Here is a 14,845-nt window from a genome sequence, read left to right as displayed (position 1 = left end):
ATAAATACTGGAGGCTGAGACAGGAGGGGTCAGGAGACACTGTGGCCCCATCCGATGCCAGCAACCCATCCCAGCAATGCAGGTGTAGAGGCAAAGTGGCTTGGAAAAACTCCCTAGAAAGGAATACTGCTAAAATATATATATATAAAGGTAAGGCTCATTCGTATTTATATTGTTTCGCAAGGATGCACACAATTTATCCCAATGCAATATGTTATCCATGCTTCTGTGGAAGCGGATAGAATGTTGCGAGACTTTGTCTGACTACGGACATTTAAAGAGAAGGCACTGACGCACAAATGACGGGTGAGATCTGCGACCAAACGTTGGTAATAATGTGCCGCCTGTAGTGTGAGAAACTACTTTTACAGCATGAGTTCGGAAGCGGTCATTCTGTTGGAGACTGTCAACTTCGCTGCTGAAAAGCACCGCAATCAACGACGTAAAGACGCTGAACAAACGCCATATATCAACCACCCAATAGGTACAGTTGTTATAAAAACAATCTTAACAGATGCTAGCTAGTTAACGTCTATGAATGGCATAAGAACTTAACTAGCTACCATTAGCGGCTATTGATGATAACTAGCATCTTCTGACCGGGGAAGTTTTGTTAATTAAGAGTCCCGACGCTTGTTCTGAACGTTAAAACATCTTTTGCGGTACGGTTTTGGAAACACAAGGAACATATATTTCATATTAGCTAGACGTTTTTTTTTATTAACACAAAAGATAAAAGCACTACACACTTTTTTTAGGGTAAGTGTTCCCACACAGTCTTATCTCCATGGTACAGCGCTTGTTTACTGAAGACAGAGGCGTTCACGTGCTAATTAGCTGTCTGCATCTGTTGTCACTGAAAGATACTGACAGCTGCATCTGTTAACAGTGTACAGTAAGTGTATGTTTTGCATTTGGGAAATTATTTGATTTAAAAGTTTGTTTCTAGAACTTTACTGTAATTGAGAATTGAGTATTTAGCGGTTTTGGCTGCAAGGGCCAATTTGCCTCTAAACATGCAAGGTCCTTGGACGATAAGGAGTAACGTTAGCCTCTAGTCCATTATTGAGAGAGGTCCTTAGCAATAACTCTCTCACTGCTCGGACTTCAGTGCATGGATATCTGCATTTACATTTGCCGTGTTTATCATTTTGCAGGAGTGGCAAGGATCCTAAGCCATGAAGGTGGGATCACAGACATTGAAGTTTTGCAAGTAAGTGTTTTACGTATCAGACAAACTCAAAATACTTTCTTGCATACTTGTTCCTGGAGGGCAATATTTTAAATCGTAATGAAATTATATTATTAAGTATAGATGAGTCAATGGGCAATGTTAAGCTCATGAAAACATTCAACATTTTTGTGTTAACAGGAAGGTCATTAACAATATTTGTGTTTTCCAACTGTCCTCAGGCAGCTTTGCTCCATGACACAGTGGAGGACACTGACACCAGCATAGGAGAACTACAGGCCATCTTTGGGCAAACGGTGGCTCGAATTGTTCAGGAAGTGACAGATGATAAGGCGCTACCCAAGCATGAGAGGAAACGTCAGCAGGTGGAGCATGCACCTCACGCCAGCCACCAGGCCAAACTGGTCAAACTGGCTGACAAACTGTACAACCTGAGGGACCTGAACCGCTGCACACCTACAGGTGATTGATTGTAGGGTGTCCAATCAAAAAAGCATATTTTTGGACCCTCTGTGTAAAATATGTTAATTGTGTTGGTTATCCTATGAGAGCGCCAATGGTCCAAACCCCATTTCACTATCATATAAACCCCATTTCACTGTTCAAAGGTTATTGGAGTTTTTACCCTTGTAGGTTGGCCAAAATTTGTGTGACTAAGTCAATGGAGGCCAGAGAGAAAAAGTGGTCAAAATAAGGAGAATTGCACAGTGTTGCGTTAACTAGGCTAGAAGCTGTGTAGGAGATAATTACCTGACAAGCTCACTTTTCTGTTGATCTAGTCATCTATCTTCTCAAATCCACAGGACGTAAAACAATATAGAGGTAAGATGGATATTGATTTTGAGACATGACATGTCTGCTATATGCATCTGCTGCTAAATCATGGCCGCTACTGCGGGATGGTAACTTCTGACAACATTTAACTTAAATGACTAAGCAGTCGATGGACAAGGTATGACAACAATCCATGCTTTGGTTTTGTTATCCACCATTTCAAATGCTAACTTTTTAGCATTTTTGGCACATCCAATGCATGCGAATGGTATCTTTATTAGCATTTTCACGCGTCATGTCCAAATCCTAAAGTATCTAATATATATATATATGTTACTCAATGTTGTTACTGTGTGAAAATGCTAATATAGGTACCATTGATTTGTGCCACAAATGTGAGTGACTGATTCTTAAAAATAAAAAAAGAAATAGCAAGTTAGAAGCTGGTGATGCAGGATGGGACATAAACCTAACAACCTCAATGACCAATTTCTCTGAACTGGGGAAACTGATCTTTATTTTCAAATTCTCTCTCTGGCTCATTGCTTCTCTTTACTTACTTCCCTCTCGTTGTCTGACTGTCCCTCTTTACCCCTGTCCTATATCTTATATTTAAATCTGTGTTGTGGTTGCCAGGTTGGTCGGCAGAGCGTGTTCAGGAGTACTTTGTGTGGGCAGCCCAGGTAGTGAGAGGACTGAGGGGGACCAACCCAGCACTGGAGAGACACCTAGAGGAGCTCTTCAAGCAGAGGGGGGTTGAGCTTTGACACCTCTCTACTTCTGATACAGGGTGGCACAACAGAGTAACTCTTGATGCACACTTTTGTAAAGAGTTCATGTGAAAAGATTTGAGCATATTGTCTTCATAATAGGAGCCTTCTCCATCGAATAAACTCTTAGCTCTCACAAGGATTTATTTTTTATTGGTAATTTATTATTCATTCATTCTACAGTCATTTGCATACATTGTCTGTGGAACAGGCAAACCATCAATGTCACCTTGAGTTTTCTCGTATTGAATAAAGCAATGATATGCATAATTTTGTGAAGATGAAAGGCTGTTGTGGAAATTCACCACCATGTCATAGAAATGACCACCAGGGACACTTAAGTCAATCTTAAATGAATGATCCTTTTATTATCAGCGCGCTGGAGAGGTTCCAACTCAATGCACTATAGTACACATGTCAATCAGGAGCTCTGCTGGGGCAGTCCCAACTGTTGTCTTATATACGTCTATACACAGACATGTTATATTTGCATAATTAATTCATCATTACTGTTTTGTTTCATACATGTGACCGACCAGTACTGGTTCATAACATGTGTCAGACCAGTACTGGTTCATAACATGTGACCGACCAGTACTGGTTCATAACATGTGTCAGACCAGTACTGGTTCATAACATGTGTCAGACCAGTACTGGTTCATAACATGTGTCAGACCAGTACTGGTTCATAACATGTGACCGACCAGTACTGGTTCATAACATGTGTCAGACCAGTACTGGTTCATAACATGTGACCGACCAGTACTGGTTCATAACATGTGACAGACCAATACCTCAAGGCTTCTTCTCTCTAAGCCGAGACCTTGAAACTGAGAACTTTTGTTCTTAGAAAAGCACAAACGTTAAACATTTCCAGCACAGTTACTTTTGTAAATCATAGTTTGCAGGACTCATCTGAATTCTGATATTTGTTGTTTTATCACCTACATTGCATCTGTTGCCTTTTATATCATTAATACTGACAATCAAAGATGGGGTCGTGAAAATACATGTCATATTTATCCCCTCAATAAAAAAAAATGAATTACACTTATTTTTTATTTTACATTTGAGTTATTTAGCAGACCCTCTTATCCAGAGTGACTTAGTTATTGCATTCGTCTTAAGATACTATAGCTAGGTGGGAGAACTACATGTCACAGTAAGTAGATTTTTCATAGATAAGGTTGGAGCTAGTAAGGGGGGAAAAGTCGAGTGTAAAGTAATGAAAATCCTTTGGGGGGAGGCACAGAACCGTATAGAATGTCTTTGTATGCTGTACCGTTAAGATTTCCCTTCACTGGAACCAAGGGGCCTAGGCCGAGCCATGAAAAATATCCCCATTATTCCTCCTTGACAAAACTACAGTTAGCACTATCCATTTGGGCAGGTAGCGTTCTAATGTCATCTGTCAAATGCAGATTCATCCGTTGGACTGTCCGATGGTAAACGCATTTCCACTGCCCCAGAGTCCAATGGCGGCAAGCTTTACACCTTTCCAGCCAATGCTTGGCATTGCGCATGGTGATCTTAGGCTTGTGTGCGGCTGCCTGGCCATGGAAACCAATTTCATGAACGGAAAGGGGGATACCTAGTCAGGTGTACAACTGAAATGTGTCTTCCGCATTTAACCCAACCCCTCTGAATCAGAGAGGTGTGGAGGGCTGCCTTAATTGACATCCACATCTTCGGCTCCTAGGGAACAGTGGGTTAACTACCTTGCTCGGGCAGAATTACAGATTTTTACCTTGTCAGCTCAGGGATTCGATCCAACAACCTTTCGGTGAAGCTCACGACAAACAGTTCTTGTGCTGACGTTGCTTCCAGAGGCAATTTGGAAATCGGCAGTGAGTGTTGTAACCGAGGACAGATGATTTTTACACGTTCCGCTTCAGCACTCGGTGGTCCAGTTCTGTGAGCTTGTGTAGCCTACCACTTCGCGGCTGAGCCGTTGTTGCTCTTAGACATTTCCACTTCACAATAACAGCACTTACAGTTGACACTCAAACCTCAAAAGTGGTCTCCTGATGTGGTTTAAGCATTGTTATGGACTTAGATAATACAATTACGTTGTTTTCTGTAAGGAAAAGTGTAACAGAACGCAAACCTTACAGAAATGGGGAAAAATCTGAAACCTGTGAATTTGTGACTCAGTTGGCAGCCTCATTTATCTGTTTCAGTAGTAGGCTTACTATTAGCCTACTGCACAGTACAGCGTGGGTTGGTCTGACTGTGAAAGACCAATATGGGATTTATCATTTTAGGTCATTCATAGTGTATGTCACTGTTTCTCATATAATATTTCCACACAGGGCGCCTTTCCTTCGCCGGACAAGCCCTTTGGCAAAATGAGAGTATACCCACTTCTCCAGGCACCACTACAGCCCTGATTAAATATGTAGGTTAAATATGTAGCATCAAATATGGTCAAGAATATTGAGTTCTCTGAACTCACTACTGATTCTCTGTTGGAGGGATTTACATGTCAACTTTGGTTAAAGTTTATTCGTGTTCTTTGGACCGAGAGATTTTCTGAAGCTCCTGGGTAGAATTTGCTTAAAAGATGCAGCCATTATTTGACTGCGGTGTTCCTTTTTAGGCAATGTGTGTACAGGGCCCTTACTCTATTTTCTTACCCTGAATCCTCACATCCACTTTTAAAGTCTCTCCCCTCTGACGCTGTCCTCCAATTCATTTAGAGAAGGAGAGGAAAGAGGATGTGGCCAATCAGAAAACCTATGAGGAAGAAACATGGATTGGTTGTCAAGATTAAGGAGGCACTCTGATTGGTGGGCTATGTGGACACATGAGAGGGGGACAGTAGAGTAGCAGCAGGTTCATAATATCAGCAGCAGCAGCAGCAGGGTCAGCTCCGCTCCACACCTACTAAGCACTGGGGCATCATGCAGAGTAAGAGTAGCTTCACTGGTCTCCTCATCACTGCTCTGTGTGCAGTGGCCTCTGGTAAACTCAGAGAATATCACTATGTGTCTGAAGAGAAGACCTGGTCAGAGGCTCAGCGGTACTGTCGTGAGCACTACACTGACCTGGCCTTCATAAGCATCCAGGAAGAAGTAGATCAACTCCTTCCCATTTCAAGGAGTGATTGGACCTGGATTGGTTTGCACAGAGATGCTAACGATCCAACAGGATGGACATGGTCAGGAGGAGAGAACTCAGCATTTAGGTTTTGGAAGTCAGGAGAGCCAAACAATGCTGCTGGCATTGAGGACTGTGTCATGGTACAGTGGGATATGAGATGGATGGATTCGCGTTGCTCCCGGACACTCCCCTTCTTATGCTACAAGGAGAAGCTGATCCTGGTTCAGGAGATGAAGACATGGCCATGCTCTGTCTCTACTGCAGGGGTCACTACACCGACCTCCCCAGCCTGCTCTCTAAGACTGAACATCTCCAGGCCCAGAGCAAGATGGAGGGTGCCCAGACCAACCATGTGTGGACGGGTCTGATCTTCCTGGCCAGAGAATGGCTCTGGGTGAACGGGGACCACCTGGAGTACCAGGCCTGGTCTGGCGGGGAGCTGCCCCACTGCCCCGCCCAATACCTTCACTGTGGGACCCTGACCAGAGATGAAGAGCACTGGGAAACCAGGAACTGTGAGGAGAGGAGGAACTTCCTCTGCTACAGAGCGTGAGCCCCAGAGGAGAGAGATATTACTGTAGTAGATATGATTATCTATGGATGCTCTCTACTTATTACCAGTTAACGCTGTGATTGGTTATTCACCCTATTTACTTGTTGGTGCATATAAACCTATTGGGTTTAACCCACGGGGCGGCAGGTAGCCTAGCGATTAGAGCGTTGGGCCAGTAACCAAAAGATTGCTGGTTCGAATATCTGAGCCGACAAGGTGAAAAATCTGTTGATGTGCACTTTAGCAGGACACTGAACCCTAATGTGCCCCAGCGGCACCGTCCTACTATGGCTGACCCTGTAAAACAACACATTTCCTGCACCTTTCTGGTGTATGTGACAATAAGAGATTTTTTTTTTGTGTGTGTTTTCTACAATAGTCTACTATTTTTGTACCTGTAGATACCGTGGTTATGATAGTGGGTGCTTTGTGTGTACAAAGACCATAACACTGGGCACAGATAACACTGGGCACAGATGTTTTGATAGTTTTGATAACATTTCATTGAGTTGGTAATTAACTTCTTCTTTTTTACCATGTCATTCGATTTAGGTAGGGTAAAAAAATATAGACAAGAAATCACAGAATTCCTTCAGGTTGATGACTCTGCAAATCCAATCAGTTTTCCTCTTTGATTCATCCCCATCAGAATGAAAAACAGTAACAGTAGATATGAACGGACACATCATGTATTGTATATCATGTAAGGAAACCAACTGTTGGTATGAAATAAATAATTAACTTAGACAAAGATAAGACCTTCCTTCTCATTTTTATTGGTGCACCTAGAAATAATAATAGATAGCAGAACATCTCATTGAAAGATCACAACTTCTCATTGATAACCTGTCATGTACCATGAAATATGTGTCTGAAATAGTGAAAATATTAACTATTTACATGGTTTATGGTTACAAAAGGATGTAATCCAAAATGCACTTGAAGGAAACATAGAATTGACAATAACTGCAAATCAAATCACAAAGTGGGGGGGAGGAGGGGAGAGAGAGACAGGGGGGAGGAGGGTACGGAAGGAGGGAGAGACAGACAGAGGGGGGAGGAAGGTAAGAAAGGAGGGAGAGACAGACAGAGGGGGGAGGAGGGTACGGAAGGAGAGAGAGACAGACAGAGGGGGAGGAAGGTACAGAAGGAGTGAGAGAGACAGAGGGGGGAGGAAGGTAAGGAAGGAAGGAGGGAGAGACAGACAGAGAGGGGAGGAGGGTACGGAAGGAGGTAGAGACAGACAGAGGGGGGAGGAAGGTACGGAAGGAGGGAGAGAGACAGAGGGGGGAGGAAGGTACGGAAGGAGGGAGATAGACAGAGGGGGGAGGAAGGTACGGAAGGAGGGAGAGAGACAGAGGGGGGAGGACGGTACGGAAGGAGGGAGAGAGACAGAGGGGGGAGGAAGGTAAGGAAGGAGGGAGAGAGACAGAGGGGGGAGGAAGGTACGGAAGGAGGGAGAGAGACAGAGGGGGGAGGATGGTACGGAAGGAGGGAGAGAGACAGAGGGGGGAGGAAGGTAAGGAAGGAGGGAGAGACAGACAGACAGAGGGGGGAGGAAGGTAAGGAAGGAGGGAGAGAGACAGAGGGGGGAGGAAGGTACGGAAGGAGGGGGACGGTGAGACAGACGGTGATCTGGGAAACCTGTTGTCTGGGAAGTGTCCTTGTGTATCGCTTTGTTGTTGTTGTAGTTTGGTTACTGATATACTCCAAATGAACTTAGCTAACTATATCTGATACAATATATCTGATTCCAGCCTCGGGGCCATCAAATAAACATAATAATAATAATAATAGTAAATGAATCGGTTTCATCTGACAGTTGTGTCCAGTAATAGTCATTGTAACAACCACAAGCACCGTGGAATGGAATCTGTGTAAAATAACGGGCTGGACCAAAGATGATATTCTTAACACAAAGCCAATGGTGTACATTATCCCCTAAACCGGGCATTCATCTACTAAATTCCATAGGTTGTAATTATACATTTACAAACAGTATATTTTTTCCCTCCACCACAAACACCCATGTCAATCAAACAGTGCTCTTGAATTTCAGGATGAAGACTAAAACAAATGTAGTTAAAGAAGCAGAAAATAAGTGCAGTGCTGGACTTCTGAACCTGTGAGAGGACATACAGTGCGTTCGGAAAGTATTCAGACCCCTTGACTTTTTCCACATTTTGTTATGTTACAGCCTTAATTTAAACCTGATTTTAAAAATGTTTTTCCCCCTAATCAATCTACACACAATACCCCATAATGACAATGCAGAAACTGGTTTTTCTCATTTATAACAAATGTAAAAACAGAACTAATTGATTTACATAAGTATTCCATAGGTCATCCTTGAGATATTTCTCCAACTTGATTGGAGTCCACCTGTGGTAAATTCAATTGATTGGACATGATTTGGAAAGGCACACACCTGTCCATATAAGGTCCCACAGTTGACAGTGCATGTCAGAGTAAAAACCAAGACATGAGATCGAAATAATTGTCCATTGAGCCCCGAGACAGGATTGGGTCAAGGCACAGATTGGGGGAAGGGTACCAAAACATTCCTGCAGCATTGAAGGTCCCCAAGAATACAGTGGCCTCCATCATTCTTAAATGGAAGAAGTTTGGAACCACCAAGACTATTCCTAGAGCTGGCTGCCCGGCCAAATTGAGCAATCGTGGGAGAAGGGCCTTCGTCAAGGAGGTGACCAAGAACCTGATGGTCACTCTGACAGAGCTCCAGAGTTCTGTCAACCATCTCTGCAGCACTCCACCAATCAGGTAATTATGGTAGAGTGGCTAGACGGAAGCCACTCCTCAGTAAAAGGCACATGACAGCCTGCTTGGTTACCAAAAGCACCTAAAAGACTCTCAGACCATTTTTTATTTTACCTTTATTTAACCAGGTAGGCAAGTTGAGAACAAGTTCTCATTTACAATTGCGACCTGGCCAAGATAAAGCAAAGCAGTTCAACAGATACAACGACACAGAGTTACACATGGAGTAAAACAGACATACAGTCAATAATACAGTATAAACAAGTCTATATACAATGTGAGCAAATGAGGTGGGAAGGGAGGTAAAGGCAAAAAGGCCATGGTGGCAAAGTAAATACAATATAGCAAGTAAAACACTGGAATGGTAGTTTTGCAATGGAAGAATGTGCAAAATAGAAATAAAAATAATGGGGTGCAAAGGAGCAAAATAAATAAATAAATACAATTAAATACAGTTGGGAAAGAGGTAGTTGTTTGGGCTAAATTATAGGTGGGCTATGAGAAGCAAGATTCTCTGGTCTGATGAAACTAAGATCGAACTCTTTGGACTGAATGCCAGGCGTCACGTCTGTAGGAAACCTGGCACCATCCCTACAGAGAATTAGACAATATAGGCTATCCCTCTGCCTATTGGCTTATTTGCATGTTCAAAACTGTCTCAAAATACAAAGCTGCTGGCACTAAGACAGCATTGAATGAGCTGTATTCCGCCATAAGCAAACAAGAAAACGCTCACCCAGAGGAGGCGCTCCTAGAAGCCTGGAACTTTAATGCAGGGAAACTTAAGTCTGTTTTACCAAATTTCAATCAGCATGTTAAATGTGCAACCAGAGGGGAAAACACTCTGGACCACCATTACTCCACACACAGAGACACATACAAAGCTCTCCCTCGCACTCCATTTGGCAAATCTGACCATAATTCTTTCCTTCTGATTCCTGCTTACAAGCTAAAAATTAAAGCAGGAAGCACCAGTGACTAGATCATTAAAAAAGTGGTCAGATGAAGCAGATGCTAAGCTATAAGACTGTTTTGCTAGCACAGACTGGAATATGTTTTGGGATTCCTCCGATGGTATAGAGGAGTACACCACATCATTCATTGGCTTCATCAATGAGTGCATTGATGATGTCTTCCCCACAGTGACAGTACGTACATACCCCAATCAGAAGCCATGGATTACAGGCAACATCCGCACTGAGCTAAAGGCTAGAGGGAAAGGGAAGCACAGCCGAGAGCTGCCCAGTAACACGAGCCTACCAGACGAGCTAAACTACTTCGATGCTCGCTTCGAGGCAAATAACACTCAAACATGTATGAGAGCACCAGCTGTTCAGGAAGACTGTGTGATCACGCTCTCCAAAGCCGATGTGAGCAAGACCTTTAAACAGGTCAACATTCACAAGGCCGCTGGGCCAGACGGATTACCAGGACGTGTACTGCGAGCATGCGCTGAACAAATGGCAAGTGTCCTCACTGACATTTTCAACCTCTCTCTGTCCGAGTCTGTAATACCAACATGTTTTAAGCAGACCACCAGACCATAGTGCCTGTGCCCAAGAACAATAAGGTAACCTGCCTAAATGACTAGTGACCTGTATCACTCACATCTGTAGCCATGAAGAGCTTTGAAAGGGTGGTCATGGCTCACATCAACACCATTATCCCAGACACTTCGACCCACTCTGATTTGCATAACACCCCAACAGATCCACAGATGATGCAATCTCTATTGCACTCCACACTGCCCTTTCCCACCTGGACAAAAGGAAAACCTATGTGAGAATGCTATTCATTCACTACGTTCAACACCATAGTGTCCTCAAAGCTCATCAATAAGCTAAGGACCCTGAGACTAAACACCTCCCTTTGCAACTGGATTCTGGACTTCCTGATGGTCCGCCCCCAGGTGGTAAGGGTAGGTAACAACAAATCCGCAATGCTGCTCCTCAATACTGGGGCCCCTCAGGGGTGCGTGCTCAGTCCTCTCCTGTAGGTCCTGTTCACTCATAACTGTACTGCCAGGCACGACTCCAACACCATCATTACGTTTGCCGGTGGCACAACAGCGGTAGGCCTGATCACAGACAGCGACGAGACAGCCTATAGGGAGGAGGTCAGAGACCTGGCCATGTGGTGCCAGGACAACAACGTCTCCCTCAAAGTGATCAAGACAAAGGACATGATTGTGGACTACAGGAAAAAGAGGACCGAGCACTCCCCCATTCCCATCGACGGGGCTGCAGTGGAGCAGGTTGAGATTTTCAAGTACCTTGATGTCCACATTACCAACAAAATAACATGGTCCAAGCACTCCAAGACAGTCGTGAAGAGGTCACAACAAAACCTATTCCCCCTCAGGAGACTGAAAAGATTTGACATGGGTCTTCAGATCCTCAACTGGTTCCATAGCTGCTCAATCGAGAGCATCGTGACTGGTTGCATCACTGCCTGGTATGGCAACTGCTCGGCCTCCGATCGCAAAATAATGAAGATAAAACGTATCGGTGCTCATCGGCCATTGGACATAAACATTACACAACAAGTTGGGAATCCGTGACAGTGGATAACAGCAAGCATTGCACCTGGGAAGTCAGACTGGGAAAATACGTTTTGAACGGTCATCCAACTTGGAATTGTAAAAAATTTTCTTTGATGAAGATTTGCCAAAGAAGGACCGCCGCGCACAACAATGTGAGTCCAAAAATGTCTTATATGCTGCTGCATAAATGATGTAATATGCCAGGGAGATATGGTCAGCCATATCAGGTATGTTTTTTAAAAAGGCAGTAAATGAGGCTGAATGATTTGTTTCGCTGCCAGACAAGGCTCCGCTGATAGCCAGGTGTAGCGGTGGTAAGGATTCACTCCATTGTGCTGACTTCCCAGTTGCAATGCTTGCAGTTAGCCACTGTCACCGATTCCTTCCAAACAACTCATTGTTGATTTTGTGATTTCCAGCTTGTGTAATGTTTATGTCCAATGGCCGATGAGCACTGATACGTTTGATCTATATTTTCTCTTCATTATATCTCTTCCTATGACAAGGACTAAAAATGATTTTCCAGTAGACTTGATTCATGAAGTAAGATGTTGATATGATCAGTCCAATCAAAGCTGCTGTACATATAACGTGATTTGATGTCATTTCTGTGGCCAATGACTCTGAATGTTTGAATCTGAATGTTTTTGGGCACCTCTTGTCGCCGTTATAGTGCAATTAATGTATTGTTTAGTGTTGTGGCTTTGCTGGCATGCATCAAACATTTTTTTTTGCGGTTGCCCCACCAAGATTTATATGCTAAAATCGACACTGTATATAGTGCAAACTAATGGGGAGAACTTTAAATCTTGTGTCTCTGCACAGCCTGGCATTTCTTCTGCACGGCTGTCCTGGAAGAGATATGCATCTGTGCCCCTGTGGAGGGAACATTGTCCACCACCCAAAGGACATCCAGCCAACTTGACACAACTGTGGTAAGTATTGGAGTCAACATCCACCAGCATCCATGTGGAATGCTTTGGACACCTTGTAGAGTCCATGCCCTGACAAATTGAGGCTGTTCTGAGGGCAAAAAGACCCCTACTTAAGTCGTTTTTGGGGCATCTGTACTTTACAATTAATATTTTGGACTACTTTTACTTTACTAGATTCCTTAAGAAAAGAATGTACTTTCTACTCCATACATTTCCCCATACACATACAACGTTTTAAGAACATGAACAATTGTGCCATCTGGTTTGCTTAATATAAGGAATTTGACATTACTTTTGATACTGAAGTACATTTTTGCAATTGCATTTAGTTTTGATACTTAAGTATATTTAAAACCAAATACTTTAGACTTTTTCTCAAGTAGTATTTTACTGGGTGACTACTGGGTCATTTTCTATTATGGTATCTTTACATTTACTCAAGCATGACAATTGGGTACTTTTCCCACGACTGCTAATCCCTGGATAGGGGCACAGTAAAAGCATTGATATTTGTGCCAGAGTCTGCTCATGTGGTAGTGCTGCCGATGTCGGACCACACATTGCCCAACTTGGCGGGGTTTCAAAACTCACCCTGCACCTTTAAACTTTCATTCCTCTCTATATCAGTACATCCAATAAAGACAAATATGAATGTTGAATGGATGTTAACACTTCATTACAAAAAGAACATTGATATATGAGTATTCTAGGTTAGAAATGAGTTCAATTCAATTGGAATCATCAGAATTATGTAAAATATTTTTGTATATGTTAATGTACCTTGACATATCTGTTGCTACTGTGCCAGAAAGTATTCATACCCCTTGACATATTCCACATTTTGTTGTGCTACAGCCTGAACTCAAAGGGGATTAAATAGATTGTCTCACCCATCTACACATAATACCCTATAATGACAAAGTGAAAACATGTTTTTGGAAATGTTTGCCAGTTTAGTATTCACACCCCTGAGTCAATACTTTGTAGAAGCACCTTTGGCAGCGATTACAGCTGTGAGTCTTTCTGGGTAAATCTCTGATAGCTTTCCACACCTGGATTGTACAACATTTGCCCATTATTCTTTTTTAAATGTTTCACGCTCTGGTTGTTGGTCATTACTATACAACAATTTTCATGTGTTGTGTCATTTCTTTTGTCCAACGTTGTGATTCACAGTAGGGAGCTGGTAAGGCCCAACAATGCCTTCAGGAAGTGTTCATCCCCTAGACTTTTCCACAGTTTGATGTATTACAGCCTAAATTCTAAATGTTTTAAATCATTTTTTCCCTCACCCATCTACACACAATAACCCACAATGACAAAATGACAAAATGACCAAATGAAATTATGTTTTTAGAATACATTTTTAAAAATGTATTAAAAATGAAATACAGAAATATCTCATTTACATGAGTCAGTACATGTCAGAATCCCCTTTGGAAGCAATTACAGTTGTGAGGCTTTCTGGGTAAATCTCTAAGAGCTTTCCACACCTGGATTGTGCAACATTTTCCCATTATTCTTTTCAAAATTCTTTAAGCTCTTTCAAATTGATTGTTGATCATTGCTAGACAAACATTTTCAGGACTTGCCATAGATTTTCAAGTAGATTTAAGTAAAAACTGTAGATCGGCCACTGAGGAATATTCACTGTCTTCTTGGTAAGCAACTCCAGTGTATATTTGGCTTTGTGTTTTAGGTTATTGTCCTGTTGAAAGGTGAATTCATCTCCCAGTGTCTGGTGGAAAGCAGACTGAACCAGGTTTTCCTCTAGAATTTTGCCTGTGGTTAGCTGCATTCTGTTTATTATTTGTTATCCTGGAGAAACTCCCCAGTCCTTAACATTTACAAGCATTCCCATAACATGATGGGACCTTACAGATAATTGTATGTGTGAGGTACAGAGTTGAGATAGTCATTCAAAAACCATGTTAAACACTATTATTGTACACATAGTGAGTCCATGCAACTTATTATGTTACTTGTTAAGCACAGAAGGCCAGCATCCCGGAGTCGCCTCTCCACTGTTGACGTTGAGACTGGTGTTTTGAAGGTACTATTTAATGAAGCTGCCAGTTGAGGACTTGTGAGGTGTCTGTTTCTCAAACTAGACACTCTAATGTACTTTTCCTCTTGCTCAGTTGTGCACCGGGTCCCCCCACTCTTCTTTCTATTCTGATTAGGGCCAGTTTGCGCTGT

General features: G+C 42.7%; 1 protein-coding gene and 1 pseudogene across 2 annotated transcripts; both read left to right on the top strand.

Moving 5' to 3' along the window:
- Positions 1-271: 271 nt before the first annotated feature.
- On the top strand, positions 272-3,790 carry LOC109880821 (guanosine-3',5'-bis(diphosphate) 3'-pyrophosphohydrolase MESH1). 2 transcript variants are annotated; one of them, XM_020473007.2, is made up of 5 exons: positions 277-484; positions 1,158-1,213; positions 1,414-1,654; positions 1,996-2,014; positions 2,603-2,714. In XM_020473007.2, exons 1-4 carry the CDS (start codon positions 373-375, stop codon positions 2,010-2,012), a joined length of 426 nt encoding a protein of 141 aa, XP_020328596.1. In that variant the 5' UTR covers positions 277-372; the 3' UTR covers positions 2,013-2,014; positions 2,603-2,714. The 2 variants fall into 2 exon arrangements, with proteins under 2 accessions (XP_020328595.2, XP_020328596.1); XM_020473006.2 differs by lacking the exon at positions 1,996-2,014 and having other exon boundaries at positions 272-484; positions 2,603-3,790.
- A 910-nt stretch (positions 3,791-4,700) lies between these two features.
- On the top strand, positions 4,701-7,136 carry LOC109880824 (macrophage mannose receptor 1-like; annotated as a pseudogene).
- The last annotated feature ends 7,709 nt before the right edge of the window (positions 7,137-14,845 follow it).

This window comes from Oncorhynchus kisutch, unplaced genomic scaffold (genome assembly GCF_002021735.2).
Source record: "Oncorhynchus kisutch isolate 150728-3 unplaced genomic scaffold, Okis_V2 Okis03b-Okis08b_hom, whole genome shotgun sequence".
Classification (NCBI taxonomy): Eukaryota; Metazoa; Chordata; class Actinopteri; order Salmoniformes; family Salmonidae; genus Oncorhynchus; species Oncorhynchus kisutch.
Note: the sequence above shows the minus strand (reverse complement) of the source record. Positions and strands in the feature narration are given on the sequence as shown.

Bases quoted from the DNA above. Each gene is read 5' to 3' on its own strand.
- LOC109880821 (XM_020473006.2), top strand. From the start codon at position 373: ATGAGTTCGGAAGCGGTCATTCTGTTGGAGACTGTCAACTTCGCTGCT. The intron at 485-1,157 runs GTACAGTTGTTA...ATCATTTTGCAG, and splicing joins ATATATCAACCACCCAATAG to GAGTGGCAAGGATCCTAAGC. The intron at 1,655-2,602 runs GTGATTGATTGT...TGTGGTTGCCAG, and splicing joins GAACCGCTGCACACCTACAG to GTTGGTCGGCAGAGCGTGTT.